The sequence below is a fragment of the Narcine bancroftii genome, chromosome 10, assembly GCF_036971445.1.
Source record: "Narcine bancroftii isolate sNarBan1 chromosome 10, sNarBan1.hap1, whole genome shotgun sequence".
Lineage (NCBI taxonomy): Eukaryota > Metazoa > Chordata > Chondrichthyes > Torpediniformes > Narcinidae > Narcine > Narcine bancroftii.
Window position 1 is genome coordinate 88,704,192 of NC_091478.1, and position 18,276 is coordinate 88,722,467.

At 35.6% G+C, this 18,276-nt stretch overlaps 1 protein-coding gene across 2 annotated transcripts in view; it reads left to right on the top strand.

Annotated features, from left to right (window-relative positions):
* uri1 (URI1 prefoldin like chaperone) overlaps positions 1-18,276 on the top strand; it is a 56,994-nt gene that overhangs the window by 7,058 nt on the left and 31,660 nt on the right. For both annotated transcript variants that reach the window (XM_069901715.1, XM_069901716.1), the window contains exons 2-4: positions 6,182-6,216; positions 10,970-11,048; positions 12,803-12,938. In XM_069901715.1, coding sequence (XP_069757816.1) covers positions 6,182-6,216; positions 10,970-11,048; positions 12,803-12,938 — 250 coding nt within the window. The remainder of the gene's footprint in view (positions 1-6,181; positions 6,217-10,969; positions 11,049-12,802; positions 12,939-18,276) is intronic.

The following is an 18,276-nucleotide window of genomic DNA, read 5'->3' on the forward strand; positions in this document are numbered from 1 at the left end:
TAATGAAGATTCGAACAACAAGAAAATGTATTGATAAATAATATTTAAAGATTTTGTCATTGGTTGATTTTGAGGAAGAAGGTGTAATATTTAATATCTGAAATTGAAGGGAAATTCAAATATATACCAATAATACAATGCTCAAAGAAAATAATAAATTGAAGATGAGCAGGAAATAATTGAGAGAATAATTGAAATTAATATGTTTCTTATTAGAAATACTAATAAATTGTATGTTTTCTCACCTCACCATTCTTTTGAATGCAAATGATTGTAGCATTTTATCTCAGATTCACAAATCAAATATTATCCAAAATATTTTCTAATATAGCTTTTGAAGAACTCTCTGTCCTTGTATCTACACAGGAGAGGGGGAAATGCAAATAATAATAAGAATCCCTCCTGACTATGCAATAAACCTAGAGACATGGGTAAAAATATCCAGAAATGTTTTAAAAGCTTTAATATTTGTGTAATAAACATATTGAAATAATTGAATGCTATTTTAGTTGACAAGTTACTTGGATCTATGGTGAGATACTTTAATTTTAAAAAGTGTCTGGTTCTAATGCATGGGCTCTTCATTTATTGTTTGCTTCTGTTTATAGCTTTTCTCAGCCACTTGGCAACTTTCATGCTTCTCCTTAGTACATTTTGTGCAGAAATACAGTGATCAATCTCCAGACCTCTTGTATCAAGTGCAAACACAAGAAGCTGGAAGGACTAAGCAGGTTTAATTTAATTTAGAGATACAGCATGGTAACAGGGCCTTCTGGTTCACAAGCCTGTGCCGCCCAAATATGCCCACATGACCAGTTATCCAACCAACCCTGGATGTCTTTGGAATGTGGGAGGAAACTGGAACCCTAGAGAAAACACACATTGACACAGCACCAGATTCGAAACTGGGTCGCTACCACCGATAGCGCTCTGCTAATTGCTACACAGGTTTGGGTAGCATCCATCAAGAGAAATGGACATTTGTAGCATCTACTCTAGTAGTGCTACTAAATCAATTCACCAGATACTGATTGGCCCGGACACCTGCGATGCACTCGAAGGCCATGCGGCTTAAAGTGAAGGCGACAGGAACCTCATGTCATCTTCTAGGTGAGTGCCTAACTCCCTCCCTTAGTGCGCTGCGATTTGGCCCGCGGTGCTGCGCACGGCCTTGCAACCAGCTGCCTGAGTGGCGATTAGGTCCACGGCGCTGCGCAGCTACACAGTAAACATTTTGGATTGGGACTTTTTTGACACTCGAGAAAGGATGCCATTTCTCTCTGGATGTTGTCTGACCTGCTGAATCCCTTGAATTTAAGTTCCAGTCATTTGTCACAAAATTCCTTCTACAGGAAGAAGCGTTCTTCTGCCAGCAGAATTACAGGTGCTCCTCTAACATTCACACGTCCATGTAAATAGCTCAATTACAGAGTTTATGATTGTAAAGCAAAGGGAGATCAATTGGCATCAAGCAATGATTGTTCGACAGCACTGTTATGGGTCCATTTTCTGGTTAAGATTATAGCACCTGGAGCTCTTGTGTTCTCTTGAGTTAACTAGCTCCTTATCATGTGTTTTTTTTTTAAACCTTTGTACTTGTGATTTCAAAACCTACATCAACTGGTTGTAAATATCAATAGACTGACTGGTGGTTGGTTCTTGACGTTGAGGCGGCATCTGGGCTGACTTCAAGTATGAGGATCAGCAGATGGATAGAAGATCTATGGATAACAATTACTGTATGTAATGCTTAATTTTTAAATGTTTCTTTACTGGACTTCAATTTACTTTTGAATGGTTTTAGACGAAGGTTGGAGAGCCAAGCATGCTTGACAAAGCGAGGTAAACTACTGTGGCCATCGTACTTGGGGAAAATGAATGTAGATTACGAGTGTATTAAATGAAATATAAAATTCAGGTTATTTCATGGAAATAAGTGACCAATTTACCAAATATTAAATCTCACATAAAAATAGCACTGGTGGTAGCGGAAAAATGTATTGTGGTCACTTGGAAGTCCGACTCCCCTCTCCTTGTAGCATGATGGATTGCGGAAATAAACAGCTGTATACCTATGGAAAAAATTACATATAACTTAAAGAATAACTGACACTTTTGTAAAGGTCTGGCAGCCATACTTGGACCACATAGGGGCCCAGATACATTAATAAAAAGGATCAAAAAAGGCTGTAAAAGTAACTTATATACATACAAAAACGTAGTTTCCCCAACTGTACTCTATATACTTAAAATATATGTAAGCCCTGACGGTGAACGGATATGTATGTATGGAAGGGAGGGTCTGTTTTTGTTTGTTGTGTTTGTGAGAAAAAGTTTAATATATTGTATATTTAAAATGTTTCTACGCATAATTTTTGAAAAAAAAGTATAGAATTCTTAGAACATTGTGCTTCAGCCAAGTGCTTTAGTTAGGGACTGCATTTAATAGATGGAACAAAAATAGCAAGGTACAGTCAGGAGAAAGGGTTGGGTTGCTTTGATAACTTTATTTATTCGTTCAACAAGGTTATTACATACAGTAAAAAAAAAAGTACATATTATGAACGATAAAAAAAATTTTTATATATAAAAAAGAAGACCCCCCCCCCCCCCCCTCAGCCAGCTCTCTTTAGGAGAGCCAAAGAAAGAAAAAAAAACTGAAATGTATTTACTAAAATCTAATCAAGGTAAATCTAAATGTAAATACTCTGAATATAAAGACCACTTATTAAGAAAAAAAGAATAATTATCAAGTAAAACATGTGATTTTTTTCCATTACCAAACAAGTTTTCATCTCATTATGCCATCTATTAATATCAATCACATTAGCATTTTTCCATGTACTTGCTCTACATTGTTTTGCTACAGATAAAGCTAAATATACAAAAGCAATCTGAAATTTATCTAATCCCAAATCTTTCAAAGGATTCAACTCACCCAACAAAAATATTGTCGGGTCCAGAGGTATTTTGATCTTATACAAATGTTCCAAAAACAATTGAATTGCTTTCCAAAAAGATTGTATATGTACACATAACCAAACAGCATGAAAAAAGTTCCAACCGAATTACCACATCTAAAACAAGAGTCTGATTCACTAAAACTATATTTAAAAAAAAACTTTTCAGGTGTTAAATACAATTGATGTAAAAAAAATTGTAATTAACCATTGCATAACGAACATTTATCGATCTAGTAACACTATCATGACAAATATCTAACCAGTCATCCTCAGAGAAAGTAAAGTTAATATCCTTTTCCCATTTAATCTTCAATCTATCCCATCCCTTTTTTTCCATACTTTCCTGTAATATTTGGTACATCAATGAAATATATCCCTTCTTTGGTGCAATCACAAGAAAAGATTCAAATTTAGTCAATTTAGGTAAAATCATATCTCTACCAAATATTTGTTTTACTAGGGGTCGAAGTTGACAATAAATGAATAAAGAATTCTCATTAATACCAAAATCTTCCCTCATTTGATTAAAGGATAAAAATTGACCTTCTTTAAAACAATCCCCCAAGTTTTTTATACTTTTAAATTTCCAATGTAATAAACAATGATTATACATTGAAAAAGGAATAAATTGGTTATTATATAATGGTGTTAAAATCAATAATTTACCCTGAGAACCTAACGTTCTATTTTTCCTCATCCATAACTTCATTAAATGTTTTAGTATAAGCACATTATATTGTTGTAATAAATTTAAATTCCACCGAAACAAAAATTGATGTATTTCAAATTCAGAAATATTCACCATCTCAATTTTAGCCCAACTTGGGGGGCCGTTCCAAATCCATTAATGAACTAATAAATTTAAATTGAGCTGCCTCATAATAATTTTGAAAATGTGTTAAGCGTAATCCCCCTAATGCATATTTCCCGATTAGCTTATTCAAAGCTACTCTCGGAAATTTACCCTTCCAAAAAAATTCCCTAACCATTTTATTTAAATCTCGAAAAAAAATCTTATTAAGTAAACACGGAATTGACTGAAACAAATATTGTATACATGGAAAGATATTCATTTTGATTGTATTTATTCTTCCAATTAAATTTATAGGAAGATCCTTCCACTTAATCAAATCAGCTTTGATCTTTTTCATTAACAGTACATAATTTAATTTATATAAAGATTGATAATCAACATCCACATTTATATCCAAATATTTAATTTGATCAGTCCACTTCAAATTAATAATATCCTTATAAACTGAATAATCTCCTTCACCTATCAGTAAAATTTCACTTTTTTCCCCAGTTAACTTTATATCCAGATAAAGATCCATATTGTATTAAACATTCCTTCAAGTGTAAAAGTGACTGAGCTGGGTTTGTTAAATACACCAGTACATCGTCAGCAAATTAATTTTATACTCCTCATCTAAAACTCTCATACCTTGTATCTGTGTATTTTGTCGAATCAACTGTGCTAAAGATTTACATTTATTTATTTCTATGTACATATAATTTAAGAAATAACATCACAATATTCGAACAAATATGGGAACCATACATAAAATACAATAAAGAAATCCTACCATGGACCTCCACCACCTAAAATGACAGAAGGAGAAGACAACGAAATGAACTGACTTAAAAGACAAAAATTTCTGGTTTATTTTTATTAAGTGACGACATTATTTAACGGGTTTAATGTATCTTATAAACTGAACTTTGAATACATGGGAAGGGGGGAGAGGGAGGAAGGGAGGGGGGAAAAGGGGAGAAAAAAAACTGCTAAAGGTTCAATTACTAACGCAAACAAAGCTGGAGACAAAGGACAATCTTGTCGAGAAGGCTTGGGTTGCTTGATGTAAATTTGTACTTCTGTATAACCTGAATTAATATTTGGAAATTAGTTAAAGGCTTCCTTTTTGGGAAATTATGGGAGAAATTAGTACACTGTGAATTATTGGCATTGACCATTCTCCTTCCACATTAGATTATTATCTTGTAGTTTCACAGTTATCTTTTCCTTCTTTGGAGCATTGTTCTTTGTTATATTTAAGAAGCAAATATGGGTCTAGACTCTAGACAGTGATATAGGCTATAAAATTATAAAAAAGTATTATCGCTGAACTAATCATGTCATAACTTGATATCGACTCACGCAGTAAAATTTGTCGGCTGTCGATTAAAACAAGTTTTTTTTTTAAGGGTTCTTTTACTAAGGGTTGATGCCAGTTACAGCTTTTTTCCTTCTGCTAGCTCAGAGATGTCATAACAAATCAGCAATTGATTGAGATATTATTTCCTTCTTTATTTTAGAAAGAGCACAATATGGTTTATGTCCTTATGTTGATGTGCTTTATGCATAAATCAAAACAGTTTAAATCAATTGAACATGAATCTAATGAACAGACAGATAGAAAAGCTTTTTAAAGTGTACTCAAATCCTGTGATGGTGATGAAATAATTTGAAGTGTATCCAGGACATTGTTTGGTTCCATTATATTGAAGGATTTGCTTCATCTTTGTGACATACATTTTAAATTCTGAAATCTTGATCCATATGCAGCAGTTATTTTTTGTTTAATCTTCTTTGAAGTTCATATTTATTTTCCAATTTCTTTCTGTACATATATAATTAATTTAAATTGTTCAAAGAGACACTTATCAAAATCTACTACAACTTGTTTAGAATTTATTTGCTAATACCTTTACGGTTTATCTGCTGATATGTTTCTAATCTATTCTTTGTCAGATATGCATGCTGGATTATATCACTGTGCTTAGGCTGACATCTATTTAGTCATTTTGTCAGGATTTTCCATAAAGTACACAATTGACAAAAATTGGGGTCCAATTTTCATTGCAAATTGTGCTTTTACATGATTGTGACACACATGACACATCTAGATTGATTTATTATGTCAAGCAACAATGCTGTGTTTCAGATTTCACTTAAATAAAGTGGTGTTAACAGCTATAATGATTAACCCATTCTTAAATGAAAGCTGAGAAAAGGCTTTGCTTCCCAACAAATTTTCAGAACTTCATTAAAATTGTTTGACATATTTTTGTACTAGTTTGCCTAGGCTTGGTCAATTAATTGAATTAAACCATCTTGAATAATTAGGTTAAATTGCAATTTTTTGTTGTTTTTAGTGTAAGAAATGTGTGTGTTCCTTCCATTGCTGTTCATGAGCAGTTGTCTATTTTAATAACAGGTGGTCTCAAATTGCAAGGAAAAAATCCAGCATTGGTAAGTCCAAACATTTAGTATTTTCATTATTGTGCATAGTTTGTGGTTTTGCCACATTTAAAGATAATATCCTTTCTGTGCTTTACATTAAACCAGACATCAGTGTAGAAGGTTATGTCAGTATTTTTACATAATAACTCAGCTCTGTTTCTTGTCCAATAGTTTATGAATGTCACATGCTTTGCATATTTCATAAAAGTTACCAAGCAATTAACTAAGATATCTGGATTTGAAAGCACTTTGGATACTGGAAATAAACACACACAATTCAAATATTATTTTGCAAAATCCAGTAATTTGTCTTGGTACGGAAAGCAGAAATGTGTGATGTTCTGCAGGAGCTTCTGCGACCAACTATTTGCAAGCTCTTCTATTTGATTTTACATTGCATTCGTGAACTACCTGACTGATCACAAAATTACCTGGTCATGAGACATAATTTCCCTGGCTTACTCCATTTGCAGTGAATCTACAGACATACTTGGTGGTTACCATGCCAATGATCATGGCTTAGTACACCTTTGCTGGACAGTATTGCAGAGCTGAGGATCATCCAAACTTGGAAATATTTCTCTCAGACCTTTCGTCATCAGATATATATAGGAAAACGAGAGCAGAAATAGGCTATCAGCCTATTGAGCCTGCCCCATTATTTTCCCACTCAGCCCCACTGCCTGGTCTTCTCCCCATAACCTTTGATACCCTGGTTAATCAAGAAGCTATCTATCTCTTCCTTAAATACACCCAATGCCTTGGCCTCCACAACCACCTGTGGCACTAAATTCCACAGATTCACCACGCTTTGGCTAAAGAAATTCCTCTGCATTTCTCTAAGTAGACACTCTCCACACCTGTTTTTTTTTGTTCCCACTGTGTTTTTTTTTGTACCCTCTTGTCCTAGACTCTCCCACCATCGGGAACAGCCTTTCTACATCTACTCCATCAATGCCTCTTAACATATGAATATTTTCTATGAGTACTGGCCAAGAGCCATCAAATGTTTCTCCTATCATAACCCTTTCATTCCTAGAACCTCCTCTGAACTCTAACTCCAACATATCTCTTCTTAAATGAAGACCCCAAAGCTGCTCACAGTACTCCAAATGAGGTTTCACTCGTGCCTTGTAAAGGTAAAGCCTCAGTATCACATCTTTGCTCTTGTATTCCTCTTGAAATGAATGCCAGCATTGCATTTGCCGTCTTCACCACTGGCTCAACCTGCGAGTTTACGTTCAGTGTATTCCTGCTGGTGGACTCCCAAGACCCTTTTCAACTGGGAGTTTTCAGTTTTATTCACATTTAGAAAATGTATCTGCTTGTTTGTTTCTTCTATATCACTTCCATACAGCTAAGGTCACTGCCCTGAATCTATGTAGCAGCTTCTAGCACGCAAATACCATTTTACTATTTTCTATAACCATTTCTGTACCATTATGATGTATTACTTCAATTCTAACAGAGTTGGAATTGAGAGTTTTGTCAAATGCCCTTTGAAAATATTTTATCTTTTGTCATGTTGCCTTTGTCTAAAAATGATTACGAATTATTTTACAATAGATTCTAATGTTTCTCTGAGAACAGATGTTCGGAGAACGTTTTTTTCCTTGCCCTTCATTTTGAATAATGGTACCTTCCAAACCACAGGCCTGTTGCAGAACCTAGGGAATTTTGAATCATCGCAGCAACTGCATCCATTCTCCGAGCAACCACCCATTTTATAACACAAACCCAAGGGATTGTATAAAGTTTAGTCTCATAGTTTCTTTTGACTCTTTAGTTTCTTGGCTCTTTGCAATTTCTACTATGACTGGTATCTTCTACTGAGAAGATGGCTATGAAACATTTAAGTCAGTATTTGTCTTTTTCCCCCATTATAATTTCTCCTAGTGCTACCTCTGTCACATGATTACATTTATTACTTTTTATGTGTTTGATGCTCCTATAATTTTGACTTGTATTTTTTTTCTAGTTCACTCTTTCCATTTTCTCCCTCTGTTTTTGGTTTCGTGATGTTATCTTTAAAACTCCCAATCCTCCATTCGGAAATTACAAGATTTCTAATGCTGTTCCATACTTGGATCTTTAACTAGCCACAAATTAATTATTTTCCCAAGTTCTTAATGACAATAATTCATGAATTTGAACCTTTCTGCACCCCAACATGCTTCAGTCCACAAAATCAAAACAAATCAATTGGACATAGTGTGTTTGTGGTTTGGATAGTTTATCGTGGATAATTTTGTACATGTAGAAAACCACTGATCTTTTCATTTGGACCCTTGTATCTCGTATTCCCTCAGGAGATGTTCACTTACAGTTAAGTTTTTGCTATTCATTCCCTGTTACTGAATTTCCACTTTTTACTAATTCTATGTCAAATCAGGAAACTAAATCTTTAATTCAAATACTGGGTAGAAAAGATGGGATTCAGGATTCTTGGTCCCATTTGCTGTAGAGAGTGTCTGTACCTTTTAAATTATTGCCAACCATTACTGCATTTTTTTAAAATCTCTTGAAAGAATTTATTTTTTTAACATTTAGTAAGATGATGGAGAAATTTTCATTCTGTGTTTAGAGGGCTCAGAACTACCTATCTCATCTGCAGGTTATCAAGTTTTTTTTTCCCCGACAACACTACTTGGAAGATGATTTAGGCTGACATATCAAATGGATTCAAAGTGATGCATTTTTAAGATCCTATTTTCAATTAAGATATCAATTGAATGATACACAATCATGCGTCGCATAACGCCTGTTTGGGCAATGTCCAACTGCATATACATCTGTGGTCCCAGAAGGTTATAATAGAGTTCAGAAATACTGATCAGAGAATGGGACATAGCAGATTTCCACATGCAACACATGTATCTCTTGTCTCTTATATGCCAGGGATATAATGGTACAGTACATATATAACCTATAATACATATGTCTTGATAGTCATAATAAACGCCTATGTTACTCTAATATGGGGTTCACACAACGTCCAAATCACATAATGTTCTATTTCATAGAACATAGCATTGAGGTTAAGCAACACATGACTATATATAATACACTGTACAGATTTAACAAGTTTTACTTGCTTTAGCTTCCAAGATGTATGAAGCACTCTAGCAACAATTTAAATATAACACAAGGTGCCACAAAGAAAATAAAAATTAAAGGAAGAGAATATAAATATACATGTATAGAGAGAGTTGGCTGGTAGTGTGAAACGTGCTGCGTCAGTAGACAGATCTTTGGTGGTTTTGGAGTGATGTTAAGGTTCAAGTAATATTTGAAGGTTCACTTTGATGGCTGTGCTTTTAATCCTAGGCATGTTTGTCTTCAGATCTGTCCTCCTGCTGAAGTAGATGCAAGCTATAAGCTGTTATTCAAAACAGTTCTGTAAAACAGCCTGAAAGAGAATTAGCAGCCCAGATGTTCCATCTGGGTTTCAATTTACCATTTACCGATTTTTGCATTGATCTAATTGAATACATTAATCTTTGTTGTTACATTTAAAGAAGAGTTATTTCATAATGTCCTGGCCAGCACTTACTGCAGATAGATCATTATATATTGTGCACATTGACTAAGATTTGAAACTGAGTGAGGATAGACAATCCGTATAATTCTCATTGTTGTCTTGTGTGTGAGAGCAGAGGAATATATATTCTACAAGAGTCAGGAATAGGATTTGATCCTAGATTTTGGAAACGATCATCTCTGATCTAGAATGGAAACATGAGCAATGGAAAGCCAAACAGAGCAACATGCTTCGCTACTAGTTGTAGAACGAGCAGTGTAGAGTTGATGGTCACCTTTTTTGCATTTGCAGATGATTAGACACTACATGAATGAATGGTGATGAAGTATATGGAGTCCCTACTATAAATATTGTGCATGCAGTGATTTGCAAAAGATAACAACTGACTGGTTTCAAAAATAAAGAATATAAAAATAAGAAAAACAAAAGTGGAAGCTATGGAGAGGGTACAGAGGAGATTTACCAGGATGCTACCTGGATTGGAAAATAAGTCTTATGAGGCAAGATTAGGAAAGCTGGGACAATTTTCTTTGGAGTGTAGAAGGATGAGAGGAGACTTGATCAAGGTCTATAAGATGATGAGAGGCTTAGATAGAGTGGACAGCCAGGACCTATTTCCCAGGACAGAAACAGTAAACATCAGAGGACATCTGTACAAAATGAGGGGAGGGAAGTTTAGAGGAGACATCAGGGGTAAGTTATTTTACACAGAGAGTTGTGGGTTCCTGGAATGCATTGCCAGGGATGGTGCTGGATGCTGAACCAATAGGGGCATTTAAGAGACTCTTGGGCACATGGATGGAAGAAAAATAGGTTACGGGGTGGGAAGGTTTAGTACTTTTATTAAAGGAAAATATAGGTTGGCACAACATCTACTGAAGGGCCTGTAAGGGTTAGGATTCTAGTAAGGACACAGAACTTTACAACGCAACTTGAATGATCATGGACTTAATTTTTTTCGTATTTTTCAGCATTGTATCTTCAGGTCAATTTTATACAGTATCCTTTTTTATATATAAACAAAGTTTATATGTTTATAAAAATCCCATAAGGACATGTTATGAGTCGTGCTTTAATTTCAAAATTGGATTCATCCCAATTGAATAATTTCTGTCGTAAAAACAACCAAAGTCACATAGGATTCATAATTTATATTGTACTTGTATAATTCATTTTATGAATTCAGTTTGAAAATTCAAATATTAATATTTTGATATTTAGGGTTAAAGTACAAAATGACTATGATGCACTTCAAGGAAGGCTCAAGACCTTGCCTGATCAACTGTCTTACGATGTAATGGTGAGTATGAAATCTTGTTGAAAATTTCTTTTTCTCCCTCGAGAAATTGTGTGGATGTGTTCAGATTAAAAATCAGCCCTTCATCCTATAAAAGCTTCTATTTGACTTTGGACTGTTCTAAAGTAGGACCCAACAGCAAGCTGTTATTTCCCTGGTTACATAGTCTCTGATGTGTAAAGTTGTACTGTTACAGTAAGTCTCCAAAGAACATAGTGATTTGCTATGAGACTTCCGTACAACTGTACCAATGTTGCATTTTAATTGGTTCCTATAAAATACAAAATGGAAGTTTGCAACATGCACCTGAATTTTCTTTAATTAATTGTCCTTTCCCATTTTTTTGGGGTTGGCTAAGGTCAAAATTTAATATTGGCCTCAATTACTGGGTTTTGACAACACAAACAAATGGACAATTGTCTTTCTTTGTTGTGTTTACTTGTGTCCTCCAGTTGAGTATTAAAACAGGAGCATAGATTCTGAGATGCTTTATTAACTTGTAATAAGTAATGTAGTTCAGCACAATCTTGTTAATCTGATGCTCAGAAGTTGTTGCCAATACTAATTGTTACTGTATTTAGCAAGTTACTGCCACCAAGTAGGGATGCAATATAGCATTTTATTTTTCTTTGAGGTGAATTATTGATCATTCTTTTGGTGATTCACCAAAGAAGCCTACATGGTGCTTTTGCTATGCTTTGTCTGGTTATTACCTGTTGATTATTTTGTCCATTTTAACTGATATTTAACCATCAAAAAGTTCTAATTTTGGCATTGAAAGCAATTGGCAATGTATTTTTTTGTCACGTGTAATTTGCTTTCGACGGATCACTGTCTGCCACCATCATGGTCAAAAGCAGTTAGTGCAACTCGCATAGGCTCATTGGTCCAGATTAATCCACCATTTGATCACAGGACCAAGATCCCTGTTGATCAAGGTTTAGCTTTGGATTTGCTGTTTTTTTTTCATTTGTTTTGCAGTGGTGCATTGTGGGAGGACTAGCCTTTCTCTGGCATTAACCTGATTTTGCTTTGCTGAATTTTCAAGTGATGGACTAATGATCAAAATGATGTTGAGATGCCTTGCATTCCTATTTATACACTGAGGATTTTTTTCTGTTTGATGTGTCTTGGATAGACTTTAAAATATCCTTTTTCTCTTTCTCGAATCCACCTTGTGGCCAAAAATATCTTATTCTCTTGAGATGTTAACAATAATGACATAGCTTGCACCTATCCATCTACCCTGCATAAATGAGTGGCTTCCTAGTCCAGAGATCAGTTGAGAGATGGAGATTAGGTATTATTATAGCTCAGGCTTGGCAGGATAATGAGTTTCTTTCTTCCAGCTCCGGATGATTGGATTTTTTACAACAATCATAATTAACAATAGTTAAAATGATGTGGATTTTTGAAAAGAATTTAAATTCTTAAGTTGCCTTGACAGTACTTAAAATTTCTTTCTAAGGCTCAATAAAAGTTTGAAATTTTGATTGCATAGTTTTCTGTTTCTTAAATTTGACGGGCATAAGGACATCTTTGGGAAATTGTATGCTATTTTCATATTCTGTATATTGACTTGCATTGGGAAATTATGACAAATTATATTTACAGCATAGATCCCTCATGGGATTTGATTTGTATTTAAATACAAATTTATTGCCAATTGTTTGCAAAGTGAATGAAGACAACATGTTTAGCTCATGAGAATATAGACACTAACAAAGTTTTCTATTGCATAATTGTTTTTGTTACAGGTGCCATTTGGCCCACTTGCATTTATGCCAGGACAATTAATCCATACCAACGAAGTCACTGTTTTACTTGGTGACAATTGGTTTGCAAAGTGCTCTGCAAAGCAAGCTGTTGGCCTGGTGGAGCACAGGAAAAAACGTGAGTTACTGCCAATTTTAAAGCTGAATTTTGTTATTTTTGAATGGCATTGCAAACTCAAGTTTCAGATATTTTGGAGTTTAAACAGCATGATTCCCATGTGGGAGAAAAACAAATAGTATATTCTTGCAAATAACTGACGAATAGGATTTGATTTTCTGACTGTTTTAATTATAAAGTAATCTAATTTACTATTAGATCAATTTGGGCAATGAGCTACTGGTGATGACTGGTTACTGTTTGGCTTTGCATCAACAGATTGGATCTTCAAGTACACTCAAGTGTTGAAATTATTTTTCTTGAGGCTGAGTAACAACCACATTGATACATAAATGTGCATGTGGCCAGCTGATTGTCTTTGAGCCAATAAAGCAGATTGATGAAAAATAGTATTTTTTGCTTGAGATTTTAGACTATGCATGAGTGGGATTTAATGTGTAAATAACACAGGCAAAATTTAAAAAGTGAATTAATTTATTTGAGTTATTTTTCTGGATTCTGGGCAGGTCCTGGCAAATTGGAAAATAGCAAATTTCAAGCCATTGTTTTTTTTTAAAAAGAGGGGATGTAGGCAGAGACATGATTATCGGCTAGCTGTCGTTGAAGCTATCATTAATGAAGAAACAAGGATTATGGGAAAAGGCAGGTAGGACTGAGCAGATATTGAATGGCGGAGCAGGCTTGATGGGGGAGACTCTTGCTCTTATTTCTTGTTTCTTAAGTATTAAATGACCTAAACCACTCACACTGTCAGGCAAACATTAAAATGACAGAATATCCATGGAAACTTTGGACCCCTTGACACATTATCTTGGGTTTCTATAGTGCTTTCAATCATGGACAGAAGAAAATCTTAACATGGTTAAAGCCATTGAAAATATTTAAAAAATTTACTGGAGACGTAAAAATCTCTACTTTAGGGTAGGTGCACAAATAGATGAACTGTGAAGTTTAGCGCCTCGTCTCCATTGAACCCTCTTATTCACGTTTCCTGGCTTTGGTATTGAAGGAGTGTGAGTTTACATAGCAGTTGGGAATGCTGATGGCTGTTTGACAACTTTGAGAAATGGTACAACTCTGGGAGGGTGGAATTGCTGCTTAGATCAGGAAAACATTGAGTTGGAAAAATAGCATGGCCCACAGGTGGGCATCAACTGAATTTATTTGAGAAGTTTATTTCTCTGCTCTGTTGTTTTAATTCTATTAAAACTGTAAATGTGGAATTGCAAATATCACCAGCAAGATGGATGAGGTTATTTTGGCATATGAAAAATATTTAATATTATGCAAAAGTTTAAAAATAAAGATTAAATGGTCTTGTGCCCTGAAATGCAAGGATCGACAACGAGATAGACAACAGACTCGCCAAGGCAAATAGCGCCTTTGGAAGACTACACAAAAGAGTCTGGAAAAACAACCAACTGAAAAACCGCACAAAGATAAGCGGATACAGAGTCGTTGTCATACCCACACACCTGTTCGGCTCCGAATCATGGGTCCTCTACCGGCATCACCTACGGCTCCTAGAACGCTTCCACCAGCGTTGTCTCCGCTCCATCCTCAACATTCATTGGAGCGACTTCATCCCTAACATCGAAGTACTCGAGATGGCAGAGGCTGACAGCATCGAATCCACGCTGTTGAAGATCCAACTGCGCTGGGTAGGTCACGTCTCCAGAATGGAGGACCATCGCCTCCCCAAGATCGTGTTATATGGCGAGCTCTCCACTGGCCATCGTGTCAGAGGTGCACCAAAGAAGAGGTACAAGGACTGCCTAAAGAAATCTCTTGGTGCCTGCCACATTGACCACCGCCAGTGGGCTGATATCGCCTCAAACCGTGCATCTTGGCGCCTCACAGTTCGGCGGGCAGCAACCTCCTTTGAAGAAGACCGCAGAGCCCACCTCACTGACAAAAGACAGGAGGAAAAACCCAACACCCAACCCCAACCAACCAATTTTCCCCTGCAACCGCTGTAACCGTGTCTGCCTGTCCCGCATCGGACTTGTCAGCCACAAACGAGCCTGCAGCTGACGTGGACATTTTACCCCTCCATAAATCTTCGTCCGCGAAGCGAAGCCAAAGAAGAAGAGTAGAGTAATGTCAGAGACCAGCAGCAGTAGAAATTCACCAAGACAGTGTTATTTTAAAAACAATATATTGATTAATAACTATTAATATTACAACAACTTAACTTAAATGTGTTTGATTGATGCACAATTCTGGAAAGTCAATTCCCAAAGTTCAGTCTTAGAAATTCGATGTTGAAACTCAGAATTTTTAAACTGATGTTCAGAAGTAATTAAAAAGTAGATATGACACAGAATCATCAGACTGCTTTTAACTCATGAATCCATGTTGAGTTGCTTCCAGAGAAATGTTCTTTCATACAACTCCCTTCTTCCTTGCGTAGGGCAAATGAAACATGACTTCCGCAATGCTTCCAAAAACCCAGGCAAGGGTCAGAAATGACCATAAGAATGGTCATGATCCAAATGCAAGAATGATCTTGCTTCCTTTACCCAGATATGGGTCAATCATAAATGACCATTACGATGGTCATAGTAGATCATTGTTTCCCCTGACAAGGAGAAACAGCAGAAGTGTCCATTTCACACAAAGTCAGTTCATTTTTGTCTCTTGATCTCTGGTTACTTATTAATCAATCTTGCTGCTTAAAATGCCTCAATCACATGATTTGTTTGAGCAATACTCAATGTTGTTTCTTCAAGTGCCTCAAACAAGTCATAATCATATGACCTGTCTCTCAACAGATGTCTTTTCCTTGGGTGAACAATCCATTGTTTTGGTTCTTAAATGAGAGCATTAACTCTGTTTATGGTTTAGACCAATGGTGCGAGGCTGTCTGAAAATGTTGTGAACTGTGACTGCACCCTGCTCCAACCCCTAAAGTAACACTCACTAAAAAAAATAACAAGCTTGTAACAGTAGAAAGTAGGTATTAATTTTGTCTTGAGAAAATCTATACTCAAACTTTTAACTTTTCAACCAGATCATTAAATATTTTTGACACCTAAGGAGACTATTGAGTCCATCTTCTGTCACTGGGTTTATACTCTTGTACCTCAGAGCTTTTAAATTGTATATCCAAGTACTTTTTAAATGTGATTAGGGTTTCTACCTTTAGTAACTTTTTAGGCAATAGGTTCCAGATGCCTACTAATTTCTGGGTGTATAAAGTATTCATCTCCTTCCTAATCGACAAAAGTCTTAGTACTTGAATACTTTGAGTAAGTGAACTGTATTCTTCCTATTTACTGTATAAAATTCTTAATTGTTTTAATTAAACCTGTTCTGAAAACTATAGCTGAGCCATTCTTTGCATATGGTTATAATTGTACATCACTTGGATGTAGGAAAGATTGTTGAATATTAAAATTTGTTGCTGATTCCTGAATGTGAAAATTTGTTGTCCATGGCAAACACCATCTCCCTGGCCTTGCATTCAGTCCTGGAAAACCTGGATAACAAGGTTGCTTCTGTCAGGCTCCTATTTATTGATAATAGCTCTACCTCCATCATCATCATCTCAAACAAACTAATCTCCAAATTCCAGGACCCTATTCTTCAACTGCATTCACGACTTCCTGACTTGCAGATCACAAGTCGTGAGGATTGGTGACAACAGCTCCTCCTCAATAATCTTTAACACTTGCGCTCTGCAAGGCTGCACATTCAACCTTTTACTAAACTCCATACACTCATGACCGAGTGGCCAAATATTTCTCTAATTCCATCTACAAATTTGCAAATGATACCACCATCGTAGGCTGGATCAAGTCATGATGAGACGGAATACAGGAGGAAATGGATAATCTGTTGGCATGGTATCATTATAATAACCTCTCTATGACAACAAAACGAAGGAGCTGGTCACCAACAAAAATGAGGATGAAGCACATGCCCTGGTCTATATCTCTTTTATATATTTTTATTGTTTAACATAATAAGCATACATAATACATGTCAATTATATAATCAATTGAATACAGGTAACTACATATGAAAGGGAGAGAAAAACAAAATTATGAATGAGCTCAGGTTATCATGCAAACTAACCTCCCCTCCATTGATTTTGTCTAAATTTCCAGCTGCCTTGGGAAAGCAGCCAAGATACCCAAGGGTCCATTCCACCCTGGCCATACTCTTCTATCCTGTTGGGCAGTGAATACATGAGTTTGAAAATGTGCACCATTAGATTCAAGAGCAGTTTCTTTCCTTCTATTATGAGACTCGAATAGTCTGCTCACTGGTAAAATGATGATAACCTTGCAATGTTTTAAGTAAATGTTTTCTCATGCCATTCTTCTGTGCTTTTGTTTTGTATTGCACTACCGCTATACTCAAGTATGGTTTGACTTGGGTGCCATACAAAGCAATGTTTTTTTCACTGTTTCTTAGTAAACATGATAGTACAATCCAATTGTACATCGAATGTATGAAAATGGAAGCATTTAAAAAAAATGTTTAAAATGAACAAATGCAAATAATTTTGCCACTGAAACAGACTTACAGATCTTGAACCAGGTCCAACTTGGTACATGCTCCCTGAGCAGCTTTCTTGGTGCATATGTTGGTGAATCTCAGTGAGTTTGCTCTTCTGCTCCTTGACTCTGGATTTAGGAAGTTCATGATTTCCACTTTCAAATATACTTACGCATTTGTCCTAAGCTTCCTAGCATTATTGCAGGTGGATGTTAAGTTTGCCATGAGCTATTGACATTTCCCATCAGGATTCGACCCGTTTGTTTTCACTGATTTTCTAGACAGTTTAACACTTGCTGGGCAACAATAGCATCCCACCTAAAGCAGTTTTTAGATTTGGGTATCGTATTATCTTTGCAATTAAACAAAGTATTCTAAAAGATTGACCTTTTCCATGTCTTGCAGGGTTTAGCAACCATGTACATGGTTCAGTTTTTTTTAAACAATGCTCAGTTGAAAATTATCAAATAATCCTTGAGTTATTGAATTGTCTCAGTTTGACCTTTGCAGACTTGGAAGATGAAATAGCTTTAAGGCTTGGCTTTGCTATGGCAACATTACCATTCTGCAACTGTTTTTTTTAAAGCTGAATTGTTGCAAACATTTAATGTCTTAGAGCAAAATTTAAGACTTCATGAATATTTGCCTTATCATTTTACTTATGCACTGCAGTTCCAATAGTGCTGCACTTTCACTTTTTCTCTGGTTGCAGAACACCAAATGTTTCTTTAAGAAAGGTTTGGCAAATCTTTTTCATCATTTGTTATTTGTGATATTATAAACCAATACAGGTACTAGTAATATAGTCAGGAACATTCAACACGGAAACAAG